General features: G+C 47.9%; 2 protein-coding genes across 3 annotated transcripts in view; both read right to left on the bottom strand.

Moving 5' to 3' along the window:
- The window catches only part of FAM222B (family with sequence similarity 222 member B), a 30,922-nt gene extending 24,516 nt beyond the window's left edge, over positions 1 to 6,406 (bottom strand). Inside the window, exons 1-2 of one of the 2 annotated variants that reach the window (XM_048518869.1) lie at positions 6,294 to 6,406; positions 6,025 to 6,218 (exon numbers count right to left, since the gene is read on the bottom strand). The gene's annotated coding sequence lies outside the window, so the exon portion shown is untranslated. Of the gene's footprint in view, positions 1 to 6,024 lie in introns of both variants that reach the window. The other variant, XM_048518870.1, reaches the window with a different exon arrangement.
- A 2,142-nt stretch (positions 6,407 to 8,548) lies between these two features.
- Positions 8,549 to 22,462, bottom strand: ERAL1 (Era like 12S mitochondrial rRNA chaperone 1). Its single transcript, XM_048518873.1, has 11 exons — positions 22,332 to 22,462; positions 20,902 to 21,060; positions 19,435 to 19,562; positions 19,244 to 19,321; positions 17,648 to 17,694; positions 17,487 to 17,548; positions 17,177 to 17,289; positions 14,993 to 15,370; positions 13,372 to 13,521; positions 13,194 to 13,274; positions 8,549 to 11,262 (listed from the first exon to the last, which is right to left on the bottom strand). Exons 1-11 carry the CDS (start codon positions 22,390 to 22,392, stop codon positions 11,140 to 11,142), a joined length of 1,380 nt encoding a protein of 459 aa, XP_048374830.1. The 5' UTR covers positions 22,393 to 22,462; the 3' UTR covers positions 8,549 to 11,139.
- Positions 22,463 to 23,152: the final 690 nt, after the last annotated feature.

The following is a 23,152-nucleotide window of genomic DNA, read 5'->3' as shown; positions in this document are numbered from 1 at the left end:
TCCATTAAGGCTTCCAGCCCCGACGGGCTTGAAAGCATGCTTGAAGTTGTGCACAAACCTATGCAGGCCTGAGGGTGGGTAGCCAAGACTTACAAAGCTCCGTCAAGTCATTATTACGGCCCACAGAAGCGGAATGAACCCTATTATAAAATTAATAGCCTACGTGAAATCACAGCGAAGGTCAAGGGGCGGAGCACCAAAAGCATGCCCCCTTTGCCGTTTCAGATCTGCAGAGAGTAAGCCCGCCACCCACTTCTGTTCCCGTTGGCAGGGTCCAGCGGAGAAGAGTGTCACCGGCTGCCACCAGACTAGCCCACCTCCGAAAGAAAATATTTCATAAACAGAAGCCCCCTGACAGATTTAGAACAGGAACGCTCAGGCCCAAGCTGCAAGAAAGGAGAGCCCCTCCGCCCCCATCCCACACCCCACGGCAACACAACAAATGTGCCCTGGGAGCAGAGCACGGCCGTGGCATTTGCTACACCCACCCATTGTCCAGGGGAGAAACATAACTTGCCACAAGAGGAAATATTTGCGAAGTCTCCATTCACTGGCAAATCACATGAGAGGAAAACACAGGAAGACTTTTCATGCTGCAGCCGCAGGCAGAGATCACAAGCTCTTTTATCCAAGACAACGGAGGCTTAAGTAATGATGCATGTGGCTTAGCAGTTCGCCTTTCCCATCCTAATCAAAATACACTGATAAGGCAACTGAAAATAGCTTCGAGGGGCAATAGGCGATCCCTTCTCAAAGGAACCATTTGATCAGTTCCACTGATAATATTTTAATTTTTTTCCCCAGGCAGCGCACACCACGTGGATGCCGAGCGAGGCAGCACCCCCAAGCAGATGCTTTGTGGGAATTCTTTGTGAGAATTCCGGGTTCCCCAAAAGCTTAGCAGGAGAAACCTTACATCAAAATGAAATCAAAACGAAGAAAAGGAGTTTGCGCCCCAGGACTCCCCTTCAGAAGCGAGCCGGGGTGTGTTCTCAAGTCCACGCGAGGCGACCAGGCCCGACGAATGCCCTGGGCAATTCAGGTATGAAACCTGGAATAGGACTTAAATTCTTCTGTCAAAATGGAAAGGGCTCTTCAAAGGCAAGGTGCCTAAAAACCAAGACTGTCAACAGTATTAATGTCCAAGCAAGCAGACTTGCATAGCCAGGCAGTTTTTATCAGGAGGGAAGAAATGCTAAATTTCAGAAAAGGCAGCCCTGACAAAATATTATTTCTAGACTGCCGTTTGGCTAAACCAGTTCTCCGAGATTCCAAAATATTAAATGAACGGTGCAGTTAAAGCCTTAAAGCAAACTGACCAATACAAGGACCTGCAGTCAGGTACCTGGTTATGCTTGCAGGCGTCTGACATCCCCCCCCCCCCCATCCCACAGTTCTGCTACCTAGACGTTCTTCCTCTTGGCTTGATACCCAATGGTTATTTAGCGATAATTAGTGTGACACAGTGAGAACGGAGTTCAATCTCCTCCCCTGGGACAATCCACAAAAGTGTATCATGCATCAAAGGGTGAAGAAAAGAAAAGGAAAGTTGTGACAAAGGAAAGATGATACATTGAACTGAAATGGGGAGGGGGGGAAGGCAAGAAAAGTCTTTAGAAATGTGACATACTTTCTGGACATTCCCCAGGGGTGACTTATTCTTGTTAAGCCACCATTTCAGCTTTCAAAAAAATCCAGGGGTTGTCATCTTCGGCACAAGCGTATTAAACAAAGTTATCCTATACAATGTGCAATTTATTCTGGAGTTTTTATTAAGATAGTTATATCTGGCTCCCCCCCGCCTCCACCCCACTGAGGACTCAAAGTGGCTTATAACATTGTTCCTAGCAGCAGCAGTGCCGTAGTGGTTAAGAGCAGCTGTACTCTAATCTGGAGGAACTGGGTTTGATTCCCCGCTCTGCCATTTGAGCTGTGGAGGCTTATCTGGGGAACTCAGATGAGCCTGTACACTCAAACACACGCCAGTTGGGTGACCTTGGGCTAGTCACAGTTCTTCGGAGCTCTCTCAGCCCCACCTACCTCACAGCATGTTTGTTGTGAGGGGGGACAGGACAGGAGTATGTAAGCTCCTTTGAGTCTCCTCGCAGGAGACAAAGGGGGGGGGATATAAATCCAACTCTTCTTCTTCTTCCTGCTCCATTTTATCCTAACAATCCTGAGGGGTAGGTTAGGTTGGGGGTGTGATGGGCCCCAGATTACCCCATGATCTTCCGTGGCAGAGTGGGAATTCAAACCTGGATCTCAAAGATCCTTGTCGAACACCTTACCCACTTCTCCATGTGACGGAAACACGCATAGGATCAAAATGTAACAGAGGAAAGAAGGGAACTGAATTCTCAATGAAGTCAGATTGTCAGGTTTGTTAAAGAAACCAGACCCAAGAGAGAAAGTACACATGTTTCGGCAAGGGGAGGGGGAAGGAAAGTCCCACATTCTCGTCCCGTGATATTTACTGAGCCCAGCTCCACGTTCATTATTTGCTTAAAACCCATGGTCACAAGATATTTATTATTCACCGTTCTCAGTCTGCGCGCCTCAACTGACTTCCCCACTCCACAGGCCTTTGATCTCAGCAGAAGCAACTCAGCCAAAGGGCACCCAAGTCAAACAGTGTTTGCATCACACACTGAGCGCCTAGAACAGGGGTCTGCAACCTGCGGCTCTCCCGATGTTCATGGACTACAGATCGCATCAGCCCCTGCCAGCATGGCCAATTGGCCATGAACATCGGGAGAGCCAATTGACCATGAACATCTGCTAGTCCGTGAACATCGGGAGAGCCGCAGGTTGCAGACCCCTGACCTAGCAGTTCTCTGGGCCCACTAGGATTCTGCACTCATCTATGACACGCTAGGCAAGGCGGAGTTGGACTTTGCTGATGGATACTCCCAAGTTTAAATAGTCAGTAGGCCCAAAAAATGGTCCCTGGCAAAGCGTGCAAAGTTTAAATTTCAGCAAGATACTGTGGGCCTCTTCCAAAGTATTCACAATCCGTCAGTGCTCTAAAACACATTGCTGCGCCTCCTGAAAGCTAAGCTCCCATCGCAGCCAACAGCGAACTGAAACTTTCTGAAAACTATACCTCCCACAGATACTAGATCATCCAAAGATTCGAAAACTCTGATATTTGAAAATATTTTCTCAACTCTGGCTAGTGGGCAGCTGTCAAGCAGTATTCAAAGCACTTTCAACTACTCACAAACATACTGCCGCTATATGAACTTCTTTAGAAAAAAATAAAGCCTTCCCAAGGCACATTTTCAGAAAATATGGTCCAAAGAACTCTAGAGAGAATTACAATAATACGACCTGGGCTGGGGAGAAAATTCAGAATTGCAGAGTTTGTCATGGAGGCCCAAATGTGTGGACATCTTTGAGTATAAAAAAGTAAAGTTTCCCCTTCAGTCGTGTTTGACCCTGGGGTACCACTGCAAGCAGTGATTTCATAGGCAAGCCGTTTTTGTGGGGTAGTTTGCCATTGCTTTCCCCGGCTATTCTTTACCAACTAGCTATGTGCTAGGTACTCGTTTACCAACCAAGAAATGGATGGATGGCTGAGTTGACCATGAGCCAGCTGCCAGGATATCTGACCCACAGGGGGCTCGAACTCCTGACCGTGTGAGTGGCAGTGCAAGCAGCCACGCAGCAAGCAGCAAGCAGCCACGCAGCTCCTCTTTGAGTATAGATGAGTCCAAAAAGATTGATGAAGGCTCTAAAAATTAGCCATATGCCCCCTAATGTCAGACCAGCTGAGCAGACGATTGCTTGCTGGACTGCAGTCTGAAAATTATCACGCAAGCAGCCGCAAGTCCAAGATATGACAGAAAGACTTCATTATGACCTTATCCAAGCAGGATACCCTTCACATTTCATTGCACGGATCACTACACTGATATTATATGACTAATGGCTGCTATCAATTCTTACCGATCACATTAAATGCCAATGACCAAGGCCATAACCCCTCAGCTTCAAAAAAAGGACCGGTAACGGCCTAGGAGTGCAGTGGAGTCTCCTTCTTTGGAGGTTTTTAAACAGAGGCTGAATGGCCATCTGTCAGGAGTGCTTTGACTATGTTACTGGATTGCAGGAAGTTGGATTTGATCGCCCTTGGGGTCTCTCCCAACTCTATGATTCTGTGACATGCTGAATTGTCCCAGCAATACTCAAACAGAACATGTCTTCTAGCACTGCACCCCATGATAGCCTCTCCTCTGCCAATAAACCTGGAAAGAACAGGAACATCATCAGAGAACCACACAGGCAGATGCAACTGCTATCTTGGAAGGACGCCTCTCACACCTGGTTGAACACCTGGCTGAGACGCATCTCACATTTTTAAGGTGCTATGTAGTTCTCGGAAAACATTGAAATTTCTGCGTTAGCAGGGGCCCAAGGGAATTCTGAATATTTCCCCAGCCATGGCAGTATGCCCAAAGACAGCAACTTGTTTAGCAGAGAACCAAGTAAGACCAGCCAGCAAAGTCTAGATTGGAAGCAGCCTTTTGATTAGCACTCCCTCAATTCCCCTCGGGCAAGCAGCCATGGAATGCCACGCATTTCAGCTTCAACGACTTCCCCCCTTTTTAATTAAACTTACGGAGGGATACTTTGAGCAAGGAAAAAGTATATTTTGCCTTGGCTGACCTAAGTGTAATCTCAGCCTCTCACTTACGTTAGCTAAATTAGCTTCATGGAAACAGCCATCGAACCAGGGTAGAAACCAGGTCAACAGAACATCCGCTGAGATTTAGCAAATTGGGGACATGTTTTTGCACACGTTTGGGCAAGTGTACTCTCTCAAGTCCAGGAAAGATGCAGTAACCTAAGATTCTGTGGTCGTCCCACAGCTGACCAAGTGGACTCCAAGCCACTAGAGCTCATGCCAGGATAAACAGCCTTTCAGAAGTCACCAGGCTGCAGTTTTGATCTGAAAAAACGTCTTCCCTTCATCAGCACCACAGAAGATGCAGCAAAACTCTCTTTGTCCCTCAAATCTGCAGCCCAGTCAAGAATCCCTGCTTAAGGGGCTGAGCCAGGAGTGTGCACCCACTGCCAGGTTGACAGGTGGGGACTGAACTCAGCGCACCTGAATTCCTGCCACAAAGTACATCTGGGGGGCTGGGATGAAAAAGCTCAGGGGAGAGGAAATGCCAGCCCCCTCCTGAGGTCTGGTGCATCTGTTTTTTTAGAGGGCTCTCTGTGCCCTTTCAAGCCTCAGACTCAAAGGATCAGATCTGGGAAGAGCATCTTCCGTGCCAAGGATTTGAGGCAGGCAAAGCTGGAGGGGGCCTGATCCACAGCTGGGAAAGTCCTCTGGGTTGTTCACACTCCTCCACACACGCACAGGTCTCTTACGCATTATTTTGCACAGGCAAAATAATGCACTTTCAATCCATTTTCAATACACTTTGCAGTTGGGATTTTACTGTGCGGAACAGCAAAATCCACTTGGAAACAATTGTGAAAGTGGATTGAAAGTGCGTTATTCTGCGTGTGCGGAAGGGGCCAAAGAGAAGGAACTTTTCCAGTTCAAGGACCATGGGGGGCACTCCCTTACCTGGCTGAACAAGCAAGGGCTTAGGCTCCTTCCAAAAGCCGCCCCCCGGGGAGCTGCCCCCCATTGGGTGGGTCTAGGCCCCCAACATCTCCTACGGTGGAAAGGAAGTGAAGGCTCAGGGCATCAGGGGGTGGGGAGAGACGAAGCAGGGAAGTGAAGGCTCAGGGGGTGGGGAGAGACGAAGCAGGGAACCCTCCAGCTAGACAGGTGGAGACCAGGGACGCTGAGGTGGGGGATCATGTCCCCCCCCCTCACCCTTTCATAACCCCCCCCCTCACAGCCCCAGAGACCCCTTGGCGGAGGGCCCAGGTCGGCAGGTCCCCCCCTTGGATGCCCCGGGGCGTTTCCGGGCCCCCAGGGGGCCACCCTGCGGCGAGCCTCTCGTCGGGGCAGCCCCGGGCCTTGGGGGGGGGGCCTGGCCCGCGGTTCCTCCCCTCGCTCACCGTGGGAGCCCCCGCCCGGCCCTCATGGCGCCGCCGCTCCGCTTCCTTCCTTCTCCTCCACCTTCCTTCAGAGCCGGCTCGGCCGCTCCCCTCTGGTGCGCATGCGCCTCCACGTTCCGCCTCGCTCGGCGTCCCCCGGAACCTTCACACACACTTCCGGCTCCCAGTTGAAGGGCGAGAGGCGGAGGCCAGCCCTAGGCAAGAAGGGAGAGTTACGGCAAGGGCAGTGAGGGGACGTGGGATGGACGGAGGGGGACGTTCGAACTGACCCGCATTTGCGCTGCAACCGCATGCCGCGGTGGCCCTATGAAGACCGGAAGTGAAGGCAGCGTGTGACGGTAGTCACATCTCTTGCCTCGCCGGAGTTTCGTACGCCGCTGTGGGCGAGTATTGATACGCATGCGCAGCGTTTGTATTCTCCCGGTCCCAACGCGCCCTTGCCCAACCATAGAAGGAAGTCTGCTAGAGTGGCCATTCCTTTGTCTGCCACCCGGATTTCCTGGTTTGCCTCTTAAATATGGGCTAACGGTGCAGGTTGCGGTGACAGCTTGCAGCGTGGGAAAATGCAGCAATTACTTCGCAAAAGCCTCTCCTTTCAGAAAGGCAGACCGGAGGCGGAGTTCGTACTTCCTTCAACGTTTTGAATTTAACCCCTGCAAACTCACTCTCTCTTTTTGCATTAGGAATGGGGGCAGGAAAAGGCCAGCGTCCCCCTCCCCGCTGCACATTGGAATGGGTCAGACTCAACCGTAAACCATCGCATTTCAGATGTAAAGGATCTGAATGTCTCTTGCGACAAATGCAAACAGGAGTCCCGTTGCATCTCGCAAGCTGATTCACTGCTCCTGCAGCACAAGCTCTTGTGAGCTGGAGATCAACAGACAATGCATAAGGTGCATAAGGTGAACCCTCAGCTGGCATATCTATACATAAACCCCTAAACAGCAGTATTAAACTAATAATAGACTAATAATAATGCAACCACTCTTGGAACCAGCAAACAAATTACCTAATAACAAAACACCTACAGAGTTCTTGGCCTCCAAGGGCGTGACTTTTAGGGCACGATGCGTGCTACTTGAGCTGAATTAAATTGTAAAACTATCTTGCCTTCTCCCCCCGCCCCCATCCAACAGCCAACGTGAAGTAGGTGGGCCTGCCAGACTTCTGAGAGAACTACGATTGGTCCAAGGTCACCCATCAGTCTTCATGTGGAGGAATGGGGAAAGGTTCTCCAGATTAGAGTCCTCTGCTGTTAACCACTGCACCATTTGACTCACCAGCAGGACCAACAGAAGCCTTTTCAAGTTAATGCAAATTAAGTATGCTAGGATTATGAGCTCAAACCTGCAATAAATGCAGTTCTATTATTTATCCATTTGCAAAGTGACTCTCCTATCCATCCTTACACTGAAGTAGCTGGATAGGCTACACTGAACTTTGAATCAACGTCATAGATCAGTCTGGTTAATCAATGTAAGCCCACGAACTTTGATTGTACATACATTCAATATGAAAAGGCCTATTTTAGGGCCGCTTAACAAAACAAAAAGTCTGAGTGGGCCAATCAGGAATATCTTTGTATGTGTATAGTGCTTTACAGCAGTGATAGCAAACCTTTTTGAGACTGAGTGCCCAAACTGCAACCCAAAACCCACTTATTTATTGCAAAGTGCCAACACAGCAATTTAACCTGAATACTGAGGTTTTAGTTTAGGAAAAACGGTTGGCTCCGAGGTGCGCGTTACTCAGAAGTAAGCTTGGTGAAGCAACGGTGCAACGCTTCGAATGGGTGAATCATGACCCTACGAGTATTTACTCAGAAGCAAGCCCCATTGCCAGCAACTGAGCTTACTCCCAGGTAAAGGATCATGCCCAGACCAGCCTAGAGGTGTGTGTGGGGGGGGGTATGATTTTCTGCCCCCCTACACTCGATGAACTCTGGGTGCGCATGCCCACAGAGAGGGCTCTGAGTGCCACCTCTGGCACCTGTGCCATAGGTTCACCACCACTACTTTACAGTATTCAAACCACTTCATATAAGTTTCAACTTGTTCCATGACCTTAAAAGAGAGGGCGGTGTCATTTCACCTGTATTGAACACGTCTGGGAACACCTGGAATTTAGCTTACTCTTCTTTTGATGCCAAAATATTTTTTAATCCAAACTTTTAACTAAGAGTCGGAGCTTTTAAAACTGCAGTTATAGTCTGTTTCTAGCTAGAAGACTGTTCTACAAACAGCGTTTCAAGCTGCTAAATTGCGCTTTATGCTGTTTATGTCCTGGCTTTTTATGATTGTATTGCACTGTTTTTGCCTTGTGAACATCTTAAATAAAGACCAGAATCGGAGAACTTTACTCATGGCTACTTAAAAAACAGGTGGCTTACTAAGGGTATGTACAAAAAAGGAGTTGGTCATCTTATTTCCTGCTGTGTCATCCCACCTGTGTTTCTTCTTCACCTCTTCCCCCTGCCCCACCCTCACCACTGACTCAGGCAGAAGGCAACTCCTCCACACACAGGTGCAGTGCAAATTGATTTAATTAACAGTTTGCTCAATCCTGTAAAAAATCAGTTTTATTCTGGTTGAACTGCTCCTGTGATGTCACAAGAAACACTCAGTCACTGCCATTTAGAGTTAACACCTCCTGTAAGTGAAGGATTTTGTGTCTCCTCAATACAAACTTGCAAGGATGACTGTGCCGACCAAATGGGGCAAGTACAATTGCTTGCCCGCTCCAATATGCCTAAACAAACCATCCTCTGAACAGACAGATGTCTGTGCAGAAGGGCCAACAGACAGCAAAGATGAACTGGAACCATAGTGATCACTGCAAAGTATGCCCACTGCATACATTCCTTCCAGCTGCAGCATGACGGGTGGAAACATTAGGCACTACTTCCTTCCCTCCCTCCCTGTGCTAGCTCCTTCTTAAGGTCAGAAATAGTTGATTTACTTAGTTCACATCCGGCCTTTCTCCCCAGAGGGGACCCAAAGTGACTCACACAGTTCTCTTCCCTTGTTTCGGCCTCACAACATCCCTGTGAGGTAGGTTAGGCCGAGTCATGTGCGACTGGCTCAGGATCACCAAGCAAGTTTCTACGACAGAGTGGAGATTCAAGTACGAGTTTCACAGATCTCAGACTTTAACCGCTGGCTGCTTAAGAGAAGCTCCCTGGAAAGATCTGACAAGGGAAAAGTAGGCCAGACAGGCTTCCTAAGCAGCAGGCAAAGCTGGGCTTTAACAAAGAAGTGGAAATTGCTTCTGCGCCACCTGTCACTCTGCACAGGTGTCAAACTCGCGGCCCTCCAGATGTTATGGACTACAGTTCCCATCATCCCCTGCCAGCATGGGAACTGTAGTCCATAACATCCGGAGGGCCATGAGTTTGACACCTGTCATTCTATAGCATGTAAGCATTCTCCTTCTCAACTTAGATTAGCAGCATACAGAGGTCTCCGATGACACTTGAATCTGGAGCCTTCATCATGCTACCTGTCAAACTAAGGGCCCAGCCCAGCAGCCCTCTATAGGACAGGCTCATAATGGAGCTTTCCTTCACTGTGCTGGTGAGACACCCTCTAACACAGGTCTTGGTTGGCTTAAGCAACTGGACAACAGTGGCAGAAGGACCGGCTTGCCCGGAAGTGCCCATTTCCTGTCTTGCTAGACTTCTGGGTCCAACAGGCAAACCATTCGTAAGGGCGTATAGGCTTCCCACCCTTCAAATTCCAGCCTGAGTACTCCATGGAACATCTCCAAAATGCAGATTTTAGTCCACAGTTTTCTTCTTAGCAAAACTGAGAACAGGTCAGAGCTGAAGAAGTATCTTATTTGGCCTCAATAAAATAGTTTCCAGGTACCCTTGAGTGACTGGACTCCATTCTCTCTTTCAGCTCCCTTCTGATTAGTTTGTTCCGTCTCTTGGACAACCAGCGTAGCTTGAGGGTCAGAGAGACCTCCCACTCTGCTCTGGAACGACACAAGGTGACTCTAGGCCAGTGACACTCTTAGTCACAACTTACTCCACGGGGTTCTTGTGAGGATAAAATGGAGGACAGGAGAATGACGCCAGCTGCTTTGGGTTCCTCTGGGAGAAAAGGCAGAGTATAAATGAAGAAAATAAGAAGGGAACAGAGATGAACTCAGCCGCCCTGAAAGCAAGAGAGGCAGGCATGAAAACAGTGAGCCAGAACATGGTGCCAAGATCCAGCAGGGAAGGGACTACCTGAACGGCAGCCTCGTTTTGTGCGCAGAAGACAACAGCTACAGAGGGATGGGAACAGGTCAGGCCAACACTTCTGTGTGGCACTTGAGTGTGGCTCCTGGGGAGAGAACCTCTTCCTCAGACATGCCCTTCTCACAACCTCCCCAGAGTGAAATGGCTTAAAATATTCCTCCAGTGCCAAACAAGCAGGGATACGCTCTCGCGTGCCCTGGTGGAAGCCTTTTGCGCCCCCCCCCCCCCCCGCCCTTAGAAGTGGGTTCTCTTCTTTGATGCCTTAGAGAAAAAGTAAATGAAGGATACCCTCGAGGAAAACGGGAGCCTGTGTTTCTGTGGTCTCCGTTTGCCAGCACTCTCTCATGTCCGCTTCCTCTGCCTGTAGCTCTGCATAGCAGACGCTGAGAAACAGAGGCCCTTCAGGGCATATTCAGAACAGGGAATGAGTCAAGGAGAGAACAGAAATCGCAGCCCTCTCTTCCATAGAGGAGAACCTGCTTGTACATCAAGTTGCGTTGTCCAGGCTTAAGAGGACAGAGTGACCTCGCTGCATTAGTCACAATCATATGACGCTCCAGGACGACCGAAGGGGAAACACAACAACACACATCACTTTTCCCTCCTCTTTTAAGCAGCAAAGTACAGCACTGCATCATCCTTCCAGGGACCACTGAAATTCTGGGCCTGGCAGTAGCCTGAGAGCCCCTCTCCATGTCAGCCTTCGGGCGGGAAGACCAGCTTCCTGCTACAATCTTTGGAGGAACAGAAAAGCAACCCAGAGAATATTCCAAGGTTCCTTCACACCAGCTCCTGGCATGGGGAGAAGTGAGGCCAGCGCCAGGGGAGGATGAAGAATTGCATGTCCAATTCCTGGAGGAAGACATGCAGCCTCATTTCTTCAGCTTCACAAGGAGCTTCAGGTGGACATCACACAGGAAAGCATTCATCAGGTCCTGACCGGCTTCCTGGACAATCGTGTTGATCTGCTGCCCACGTGGGCCAATCAGTATCTTCTGCAGGGGAGAAGGAGAGGGCATGTGAGCCAAGACAGCTGAGAGAGCTAGGACTGGCCCAAGTCACCAGCAGGGTTCGTGTGGAGGAACAAAGCATTGTACTTGGTTCTCCTAATCAGAGTGCACTGCTCTTAACCACTCCCCCATGTTGGGTCTCTTGAAATCAATAGGCAACCATATTTGAGGGACCGCATCTCCCCATTTTGCCCTGTTAGGTCCCTCTGGTCTTTGGAGGTGAACCTACTAGAGATCCCCAGCCCAAAACACATCTGACTAGCCTCTACCAGGGCCAGGGCTTTTACGGCCCTGGGCCCCCTCTGGTGGAACAGGCTTCCTAAGGAGACAAGGGGCCTGCGGGACCTACAGAGTTTCCTCAGGGCCTGTAAAACGGACTTGTTTCACTAGGCATTCGGCCAGTCAGGTTGATTGTTGATCCAACTACATCTGATCTCTGATTACATCTGGCCTCCAGTGGGCTAAGTTGGGGGGTGAGGGTTTTTTTGAGTTTTATCGCAATCTGTGTATATTTTTAAATTTCCTGTTAGTATTGGTAGTTTGAGTGTTTTTAGATTGTCAGATCATATTATGCTGTTTTATTCTGTCGTTCGCCACCCTGAGCCCTTCGGGGGAGGGTGGCCTATACATTTAACAAACAAATAAATAAAAGATTCCAGGCTTTTCAACAGGCAGCCAATAAAAGGTGCCCGGACTGTTGTCTAATTTACATTTTCCAGATCACAACGACCACTCTGACCTGGAAAGCCCAGGCTGGGCTAGTCCCACCAGATCCCAGAAATTAAGCAGGGTCAGACCTGCTTAGTCCTTGGCTCAGGGATCACCAAGAAAATCCAGGGCTGCTTTGCACAAGTAGGCAATGGCAAACCACCTCCGTTCATCCCTTGCCTTGAAAACCCCTCTGTGACGCAAGTTGGCTGTGACTTGAGAGCACACATACAAAAAAAGCTATGACTGGAGTCCAGCACCCAATTCACAGTCATTCAACCAATTTTGACACGGTTCAAGAGAGATGCAGTTGAAGCCTCTGACATTTCTAAACATCCACAATCAAAGGGCTTCCTAATTATTCTGAAATTGTCTTTAGGCTTCTGGTCTTGAATATTCCTTTACTATTTTACACCCTTGATTCAACAGACTGCTGCCACAGGAGGTGGTGATGGCCACTAACATGGATAGCTTTAAAAAGGGCTTGGACAGATTTATGGAGGAGAAGTCAATCTATGGCTACCAATCTTGATCCTCCTTGATCTGAGATTGCAAATGCCTTAGCAGACCAGGTGCTCAGGAGCAGCAACAGCAAAGGGCCATTGCTTTCACATCCTGCACGCGAGCTCCCAAAGGCACCTGGTGGGCCACTGTGAGTAGCAGAGTGCTGGACTAGATGGACTCTGGTCTGATCCAGCAGGCTAGTTCTTCTATTCTTATGTTCTTAGACACCCAACCTCCCTAGTTTGCTCAACCGATTTTTAATTTTAAGTATGATTTGCCATTTCTAGTCATTTGGGAATGTTTGGAAACACCTTGATGTTCTTAATTAAACTAGACAGAAAGTTGCTTCCTCCAAATTCCCCAAATGAGTGTAATTGTTGGGGTTCTTCACTTTCACCTGCAGCTCTATATTTGGAAACTGCTTCTTTATAGAGATGCTGCTTATGGCACTCAGCACCTTTGGGTGGGCCTGCCTTTGGGCCAGTGAGATTGAACTAGAAATGCCCTTCAAGATGCCCTGCAATTTTGCACTTAAGCCAAAGAGGCCTCAGTCTGCTTTAGGGACTCTTGGGTCCTATTACAAGATTGGGTGGGGAGGGAATGGACCATCTTGGTCCATCCTTCAATAGCAGCGTGACAGACTGCAACAACAATCAAGAATTCTCCACACTAGGAAAAGCCAGCCTTTGACCCCCGGTATTTACCAAATGGGTCTCCTTCCGGACCACCAGATTCTGCATGATGACCAGCTCCCCGCCAGGTCCCTCCTCCCACACTTCTGTCTGCTGTAAGGAAAACAGAAAGCCAGAAGATCGTAGTGAGCGGCCGTGGGGCTGCACAAGTAGAAAGAAGACCCAAAACCTCTTCCGTGCACACATGTACCTGGTGCACAGTGTAAGGCACTTCGTCAGGCAAATATTCAAGGAGTTTCGAGCGGATGATGTTGTCACAGATCTCCTGAGGAGACTGGCTGGTAAGGACCTCGCTGTGAAATTCCCAGGGGCCTGGCTTCGCTTGCATCAGAAGGTAGGCCTGTGGGCACAGAGAATCCAAATTGTGTCAAGAGGAGAAACTTACAACAATAACTGCTTATCAATTTTTCCAATTGATTTCAATTTAACAGCATTTTTATTACAGCATTGTCAAATATTATCAGTTTCTATATGCCATTAAAGGTTGAAATGAAATGAAATATTATCAGTTTGATCACAGATCACATAAATGGATTTTATCATTTCTGTACAATTAAAGTTTTTTCATGTCATTTAGAACATCATTTCATATTGTCCATATTTGTATTAATTGTCTAGTAGATTACTGGGTATACTAACATATGAACTTTTTCTTAGTCTTCAGTTGTAATTGTTACAACCGTTTTGATTCTTCCTTTTCTCTTTACAGTTATAGAAAACAGAAATAGATATTTAAAATATATTAAACAAACAAAAACAAACTGCTAGAACACGGCCATACAGCCCGGAAACCACACAGCACCCAAAAAACAAACTGCTGGAGGAAGCACCACGTAAGAGTTTCCTAAATGCCGAAGACTTGCCTTGTCCCAAAAGGGGAAAGTCGGGATGTGGAAGGAATAACTACACTTCAAAAGTTTTTTAAAATATTTTGTTTTAAATCAGATGGGCAGGAAAACTCGGCGAACACCTTAAGGATCTATTGCTGAGGGGAGACCACTTCAGCCAGCCGCTTATTGGCACTATAACCTGAAGGGTCTCAAGTAAGGAGGGGAAAATATCCCAGGTGGGCTTCCTTACCACCACACACAACTGTTCTGACCCTGGCTGGTTCTTGCTTCCTAAAAGACAAGACAGGGGGCAGCCCAGACTGTCTCTCCCCCTCCTCTCTTTATTGTGTACTTTCCATGTACGGAGGCCATAAGCAGCCAAATTCCACAGAGATTGCCTTGCTGGCCCATCCTATCAAGGATTCTGCTTCCTATCAAGGATGTTGCAGAATGGCCTGCCTGAGGAGGCCAGGAAGGCTCCTAAATGGCGATCATTCCACAGATGGGCTAAGAAGAAGAGAAGAGTTTGGATTTATATCCTACCTTTCTCTCCTGTAAGGAGACACAAAGTGGCTTCCAAGCTCCTTTCCCTTCCTCTTCTCACAACAGACACCTTGGGAGGCAGGTGGGGCTGATGAGAGAGTTCCAAAGAAACGTGACTAGCCCAAGGTCACCCATCAGGAATGTAGGAGTGCGGAAACACATCTGGTTCACCAGATAAGCCTCTGCCACTCAGATGCAGGAGTGGGGGGTCTAACCCAGTTCTCCAGATTAGAATACACCTGCTCTTAACCACTACACCACGCTGGCCCTGCTAAATGTCCTCACACCCTGCACCATTCACAAACCTGTATTGTGCCATCAGCTGAACTTCAAAGCCCCCTTCTCGTGGCCATACTTAAAAGACTGCACTTGGAATCAGGCCATCTAAAGGTCACACCCTGGACTACTCAAGCGTACTTAAACAGGGCTGCCACTTGCCTTCAGTGTTTCCACCTCTTCTCTGTTAATGGCAGCTACCATGAAGACATCTTGAAAGTGGGGCCATCCTTTCTCGGATATATTTTGTTTCTCCGAGCTTCCTCCTGCGGTTCCCACCTCTTCCGTAATGCTGTTGGCTCCGGGGTCGGAATCGGAGCCCCCCCGGGTTCCCCCCAGTGCCATTGGTTCCTCAGACTTTGCAGTCCGAACCTCAGAGGTCACGGAAGCCGAGGTGCTCCTGTGGGAGTTGCTTCTCGCGGAATTAGCGGAGGATAACTTCGACAAAGATGTGACTTTGGTCTTCCGCCCGCCGACAACTCCTTGGGTGAGTGCCGTTACCATGTCCAGAAGAAGAGGTTTGTTCTTCAGCAGATCCACCTGAAACAGAGAAGCAGAAGGGAACTGCGGTCAAATGCAGCAGTTCTCCGACCTTCCAATTAGCACGATCGGCCAAACAGAAGAGTCAGGTCATATTGCTACTGTGTTTCCCCAAAAATAAGCCCTAGCGTGATTTTTCAGGATTTTGAGGAGGCTTAAAATATAAGCCCTACTCCAAAAATAAGCCCTACCAGTAGTTACAGATCAGGATGGTGTGATCCAGCACAGTGCATCACACCTGACGGGGAAGCAGCGGGGCTGCCGAGAGCCCGCCTTAATGAATTGTGAAGGGACCGTATTTCCCCTAAAATAAGCCCTACCCCAAAAATAAGCCCCAATGCATCTTTTGGTGGAAAAATTAATATAAGACCCTGTCTTATTTTCAGGGAAACATGGTATTACGGCTCCTCCTCAAGTTGGTTGCTTTCACCTCACCTCTTAAGCTTCTCTACGCCTGCTTTGAAAAAGTTTTAGCAACACATATTGCGGATCCTTACATGCAACGTAAACTGTTTAAAAGAGCAATATTTCAACTGGCTATTTTTTAAACTTCTGATTACCTGTGAATTTAGGCAGATCAGGAGAGGGAAAGCAGGAAGGGTTGCATCAGTGCTTGGCTCTCTTGGCCCTTTCTTACATGCCCAGGTTAATGCTGATCGCCACTGTGGGGTCAGGAGGGAATTTTCCTCCAGGCCAAACTGCGCAGAGATCCTGGAGGTGCTTTGCCTTCCTCCAGGAACAGAGCAGGGTCATTGGTTGCTTGGTGGGAGAAGAACGTTTGTGAATTTCCTGCATTGTGAACATGACCCAGAAGGTTCCCTCCAATGCTATTTTGCTAGGATTCTATAATTCTATCTTTTGGTTGTTGTTGTTTTTTGTATTTATATATTTTTGCATTGGGTTGTGGCCAGACTGGATTTTGGATTATTTACTATACAGTTCAGGCAATTTTGGTTCTCCTCTGTTGGGATTTTTTTTTTTGCTGTGATACTTTAACACTGCTGGATTCTCCACAGTTCAGCTGCTATTTCTTCACGCTAGTCAGTTTCGCTTTAATTTACTGCTGATGAGCTTGGGCTGTTTATGATACTTGGTTTGTTATTTTTACCTGCTGATCACCTGTGTTGCTCTGCTACGTGAGCTGCCTCCAGCAACTTTGCTCTGGAGAGGCAGCAAGGAAATATGCTAAAAAAAACCCAACACCACACAATTGACTGAACTCTCATTCATAATTCAGAGCCCTTCAGGGATTGGGCGATCTATGAAATTTAATAAATTAAATAAATAAATAATGAACTTTAATCATTTAGACAACTCTCATGTAGTGGTTATATTCTTCTAAAAGGTTTAGCATGAGTTATGCTAGGCTTGATACTAAATTGACACAGAAGGGGAGCAGGCTCTGTATTACAAATAATGTATCCCAGCTCTCTCAACTCCTCTCCGTTTCTGCACTCCATTAATCCACTTATTTGATGCATTCATTTCTCCAGCAAGGCTTTATGCCATTGTCATTTGTACCATAGCTGAACCTTGGGCTGTCTCATGGATTTCCAAATACAGGAGAGAAGTGAACTGAAAGTATCAGAAAAAACATCATAACAACATAAGAACGAGCCTGCTGGATCAGACCAGAGTCCATCTAGTCCAGCACTCTGCTACTTGCAGTGGCCCACCAAATGCCTTGGGGAGCTCACAGGCAGGATGTGAGTGGCCTTCTGCTGCTGCTGCTCCTGAGCACCTGGTCTGCTAAGGCATTTGCAGTCTCAGATCAAGGAGGATCAAGACTGGTAGCTCTCCGCTTACCTTGTTCAAGACAAGAATGCTGGGAACCTGCGAGAACTGGGTGAGGCACTTGTGCACCACGGGGTGGAGCTGATTCCGGTAGTAGCGATCTGACACGTCCACCAGCACCACCACTGCAAAATGGAAAGGTCGCACGTGTTCACTCAGCTGTGCAGAAAAGAGCCACAGCCACAGCTCAACACAGAACAGCTGTCTTTACTAGCAGAACACATGGCCCGCCCACCCACCCACCTCACCCTACTACTAGGATGCTGCAGAGACATGCAACAGAGGGAGAGGGGGGAGAAATTGAAAACGCAAGCCCCCTCACCCATGTCTGCGCTTTTCATGCTCTTCCACGGGTCCGCCATGAGAGTCTTCTCCAAATTGTGCCTGAAGAAGATGATGCAAGACACTGCAACATCCCTCCCCTGTATTATTCCTAGTTTGCTTTCCCCCCCATCCCTCACTTCTCCTCAGCTAGAATTTTACCTTTTGGCTTTGGCTGAATCCGTGAGTCCGGGAGTATCCAAGAGAATCTAGAGAAGAAAAAGCAAGACACCCCAATGAAAATCTGAAAACTGGACAAGCCTGAAGAAATAAGGAGCCTGCAGGAAGGTAGGTGTGAAGATCTCGTGGGCAAAATTTGCTATTTATCCATTATAAACTAGTGGGGGGGGGGGGGATGGTGGTAGAAGGGAATAGGAGCTAGTGTGAACTGTGCCAACGTTTCTCCTGCTTGGAGTACACAATGCATGAATGGAGAAGTGTTACTGGCTCTGTCAACATAATTCCAGTGGAACAGCTGTGTTAGTCTACTCTAGCAAAACAAAGCAGAACTCCAGTGGTCCCTTAAAGACAGCTGGTGATGGAAATGCTGTCACATCACAGCTGACTTATGGCGACCCCGGAGGCTTTCAAGGCAAGAGACCTTTGGAGGTGGTTTGCCGTTGCCTGACCCTGCATGGCCTGAGAGAACATAAGAACAAGCCAGCTGGATCAGACCAGAGTCCATCTAGTCCAGCACTCTGCTACTTGCAGTGGCCCACCAGGTGCCTTTGGGAGCTCACAGGCAGGATGTGAAAGCAATGGCCTTCTGCTGCTGCTTCTCTTGAGCACCTGGTCTACTAAGGCATTTGCAATCTCAGATCAAGGAGGATCAAGATTGGTAGCCGTAGATCAACTTCTCCTCCATGTAACTGCCCAAGCTTCTTTTAAAGCTATCCAGATTAGCGGCCATCACCACCTCCTGTGGCAGCACATTCTAAACACCAATCACACATTGTGTGAAGAAATGTTTCCTTTTATTAGTCCTAATTCTTCCCCCCAGCATTTTCAATGAATGCCCCCTGGTTCTAGTATTGTGAGAAAGAGAGAAAAATTTCTCTCTGTCAACATTTTCTACCCCATGCATAATTTTATAGACTCCAATCATATCCTCCCTCAGACATCTCCTCTCCAAACTAAAGAGTCCCAAACGCTACAGCCTCTCCTCATAAGGAAGGTGCTCCAGTCCCTCAATCATCCTCGCTTCTGAGATAATTGTGTCTGGCCCAAGGTCACCTAGCAGGCTTCAAGTGGAGGAGTGGGGAATCGAACCCGGTTCTCCAGATGACAGTCTGCCACTCTTAACCACTATACCATGCTGACTCTTTGAAGGACTAACAACACTTATTTATTCGAGTATGAGTTCGTGAGCTCACCTGCATCCATAGAAGTGAGCTCTGTCTCACAAAAGTTTACTCTGAAATACATGTTGGTAGTCTTTTAGGTTCTGCTGGAGTTCTGTTTTGTTTATCAGATCCACTTCTGCTGCCAGCCTTTTGGAAACTGACTGCATCTCACAAGGATGGGGGGGACAGCATTAACACAAACATGGATGCAAATCTGCATATGAAGAATCTGCAAACATTGCTCGCTACAAAACCGAGGCAAGGGATTTCGATGTTCAGAGACATTCTACTACCCAGCTTCTAGATGCTTATAACCCATTAGGAAAAAGCTGCCTCTAATATGGCCCAAGTCTTGGAAAACTCCTCTAAACACTCAATGGGCAGAGTGTTTTGGTGAATTGTGATAAATACATACCAGCTGAGTATCCTCCTTTGTAAGGACACCCTCGGCGCTACGCCTTGTTGTGTGCACTTTCTTTGACACTGGCAAGACCTGCATGCACATACACAAACCAACAGGTGAAAGTTTATTGCAAAGAAGTTTCCAAAGCTCTTCAACACACACCCAGCAGCAATTATGGGAAATTGCAGATTCGGAAATGTTACCTTCCGGCCCAAGAGCTGATTGGAGAGGGTTGATTTCCCTGCATTCGGCGCTCCAATAATGGCAACTCTCAAGACTTTGGGATTCTCCGGCTGATCTGGCTGGTACCCCAGCAAATGTTCTTGCTCAGCTGCAGAGAGAACACACAAGCTCCAGTACGATCCCAGGCCAGGCCTATGGGAACAGGCACTTCACATTATGAGGTCCTTCCTTTCCAAGCAAAAGGCATTCAATAATTGAAGGCTCCAGTGAGCCAGAAGCACATTCAGGATGAACTGCAATACCCGCTGCATTTCTGCATGAGTCACTGGTCTGGCTTTGCCTCTGTCCGAACCACTTCTGCCAAGGAACAGAAAATTTGGCATCAGATGTGACTGGAGCATTCTATCACTCCCAGTGGGAAGTGATGCAACAAAATTACTTGGCCTGGGGGGAGGCTGCCTGTTGCACCCATTTATTTTTGGCTTACACAAAGCCATCGCAACACATTACACTTTTACAGAGAAGAAAAGGACAGGCTTCCACTGGAAAGAGCTTACAACCTAACACTGAAGATAAAGATGAAGATTGAGAGGAAAAACATGGAAGATGGGAACAAACAGGGCAAGCATCACTATTTTTCCAACTACAAGGAACACCCGGAACAGGAACTCATGCAGAAGCAGAGTGGGGGAACTCCTCTGAGAACATGTTATTTTTCACTCTTGCGTTCTGGAGTGTTAAGAATGAAGTGTTTGGGATACCTCCCATCCTGTTATCACTGCAAAAAAAAAAAGCAAAGCATGGGCAAGTGACTCCTTTTAAAGAGTTCTGTCCAAATCACAATTGCCAGAGCAAGGCCCACTCAAAGCACTTTCCTTTGGTGCCTCCCTAGAAAGTAGAACTCAGGCATATATTTACCTTCTCCCCCTCCCCCCCACCAAGAGATCTGTGGGAAAGCAACAGATTTTCTGATCATCAGAAAGAGCTCCAAGAAAAACACTATTTTGCAAAACAATATGAAACCCAGGAAAAGAGATCTTGTACTAGCCAAATGTATTCCCAATAAAATTCACCCACTGTTAAGGCACAGGGAGTAGAAACAGTACACAGAGACAAGGCAATTGCTCCTGGGTGATCACACTAAAGAATGGTGTGATGCTACACAGTACTGTTGCCGCCACTACTGCCCCCCCCCCCCCCCCATTAAAACTAAGTGGCCACCGCCGCCGTATGAACTGATCTGAGTTAAATTTGTGTTTTGGGAGTTCAACATTCTCTCTGAATGGAATAGAGGGAGAAGACAGATTGCCAAAGAGAAACAGCCCCCTTTCACAATTTCCAACTCCGAAACTACAACAAGCACCTCATCAGCCCTACTTGTTAGGGACCCTCTAGCCTTCAAGACAGGTGCAAGCTGGCTGTCATATTCCCCATGAGCCTGTGCTTCAATAACATTCCCCCCCCCCCCAAAAGCTGATTCACCTCACCTTGAAAGGCCTTCACTGGAGGAGGATGCTGGCCCACCAAGCATTTTGCTTCCTCTTGAGAAATCCCAAGGATATGATCCAGGGCAGAACTTCCATAGAAGCAAACAGGGAGAGCTCTAACCTGCTGGGCTCGGTTCTTCAGGAAACGGATGCTCACACCTGAGCCAGAAGAAAGAAAAACATTTGGCATTGGAAGAATTCCCACAAGGCAGATCAACAAGCTACAAGAAATCTTCAGCTCTACAGGTGCCCTTAACATCAAAGATCAGATCCCCACTGCATATGTAGAAGTGAAGCCTCTGAAACCAATCTGCTGAACGGGTGTGATGACACGCAACGCTGACAAACATTCCAACTTCTCTGAGATCAAAGAACATTTGCTAAATCCTTTTTTTAAACCCCATCTCATCAGATCAGACCACCTTGCTCCCACTGTCAATGCAGAGACTATGAGTGAGAAGGCACGAAATTGGATCCATAGTCCTTCCATTGTGTCGGTGCCAAGACCTTACCATAACATCCTGTAAAGATCTATTTTCTTCCTTTACAAAAAATATATTCAAGGCATTTTACCAATTAAAACTAAAAGTCAATACAAATAATACCTAACAGGCAGCAGACAAGATATTGCAGAAAAAGACATTCAGATTTTGAAAAAATGAAAATTTGCATAAATAGCAGAATCATGTACCAGAAAAAGTCAAGAAAATGTTTAAGGAACCAATTTCTTGACCTTCTTAGGTACTTAATTCTAGTTTTGTAGGGTCAGGTTTGTTCCCCCTTTTTTGTTTGTGCATAAAATGCAGCATCGCACAGAATACATTTTAAACCAATTCTCCAGAATATTATGAGCAGCATAAACCTAACTGAACATAAGGAAAACCTGAAAATGGGACACACGCAGGTAGTATCATCCTGCTGATACCAGCAACGATATTACACGTAACTGTAAATTGGTTTTTAAATACGCGGGGGGGGGGGGGGGGGGGGAGAACAAGTCGCAGCTGATATGGTAAGGCAAAATATGTTCAGAGGTGGTGTGTCATTGCCTGTCTCCATGTCACACAACCCTGAAGGTCCCCCATCCAAATACTTGCCAGGATCCAGGCTGAGGAAGAGTGACTAGCCCAAGATCACTCAACAATCTTACACGGGGCTACTGGGGATTTGAACCCGAGCTTCCCAGATTTTAATTTGTCACCTTAACCCACCGCGCTGGATCTCGTTCAATCATCATGAGAGCGTTACTGGGTGGCACATCAAAGAGGGATGTCCTTACTTTAAAGCAAATACATGAAATAAGATCAGGCATCTTGTAGCTGAAAGTTCCACAAGCTACGGCACACATGATGCGACCAATGAAGGCTCGTCGTGGTCGAACCTTCCCAACCACCCCGGCCTAGGACCCTCCCACGGCCCGAAGAAGTCACCTGAAATGGAGCCAAGCACTCGCCAAGCCCGACCGCCAACAAGGCCCAAGGCGCCTGCCATGGCTTCCACCACGGACGCTCAGAGCCCACCCCATCTCCCGTCAGCCGCCATTTTGGGGTTCCCTGTCCGCGCGCAAAGTATTGTGGGGGAGAAATAAGGCAACAGCGTCTCCCATTGGCTAAAAGGCAACAGCGTCTCCCATTGGCTAAACGGAGACCATAGAGATGTACGGGAGTCGCGCGGGGCATTATGGGTACGGACGAAAAGGTGCTGCGGTTCTGCTGAATGTCCTTTTCAGTGGGAAGGAAAAAAGCTAGAAAATAAAAAAGGGACTCACAGGCACGTGCAGGATACCTATATAAACCAGGGGCGTAACGAGGCAGCCCTGGGCAAACTGTAGCCCTGGGCAAAACCTGAGTTGGATGCCCCCCCACCCCCATGGGCGGCCACTCCTCCACGACCAAATTTCTTTTGCACCAGGACATTGGCGCCTGCAGGGGGTGCAATTTTATACATATCAGCACCAAAGTTATGAACCCTCAAAGGGGGTACCCCATCCAACATTATTTGCTAAGGAGATGGGGGCTACCCATGAACCAAACTGCACCAAACCTTGGGGGTGCCATCATGACAGTCTCCAGATGATACCCTGAAATTTTGGTGATGATACGTCCAAGAATGCCCTCCTTGCAAGAACATCCCGAAATTTGCCCAAGAATCTTTGTTCTGCATTGAGTTTTCTGCATTGCTGTCCATGGAGGTTGCAGGCTGGGAGGGCACATTTCTGAAGGCATAGTCTCAAAACTTTCAGGGTCTCATC

Source organism: Sphaerodactylus townsendi, linkage group LG16, assembly GCF_021028975.2.
Source record: "Sphaerodactylus townsendi isolate TG3544 linkage group LG16, MPM_Stown_v2.3, whole genome shotgun sequence".
Taxonomy (NCBI): Eukaryota; Metazoa; Chordata; class Lepidosauria; order Squamata; family Sphaerodactylidae; genus Sphaerodactylus; species Sphaerodactylus townsendi.
The sequence above is the reverse complement of the archived record's forward strand: the minus strand, read 5'-3'. Positions and strand labels throughout refer to the sequence as shown.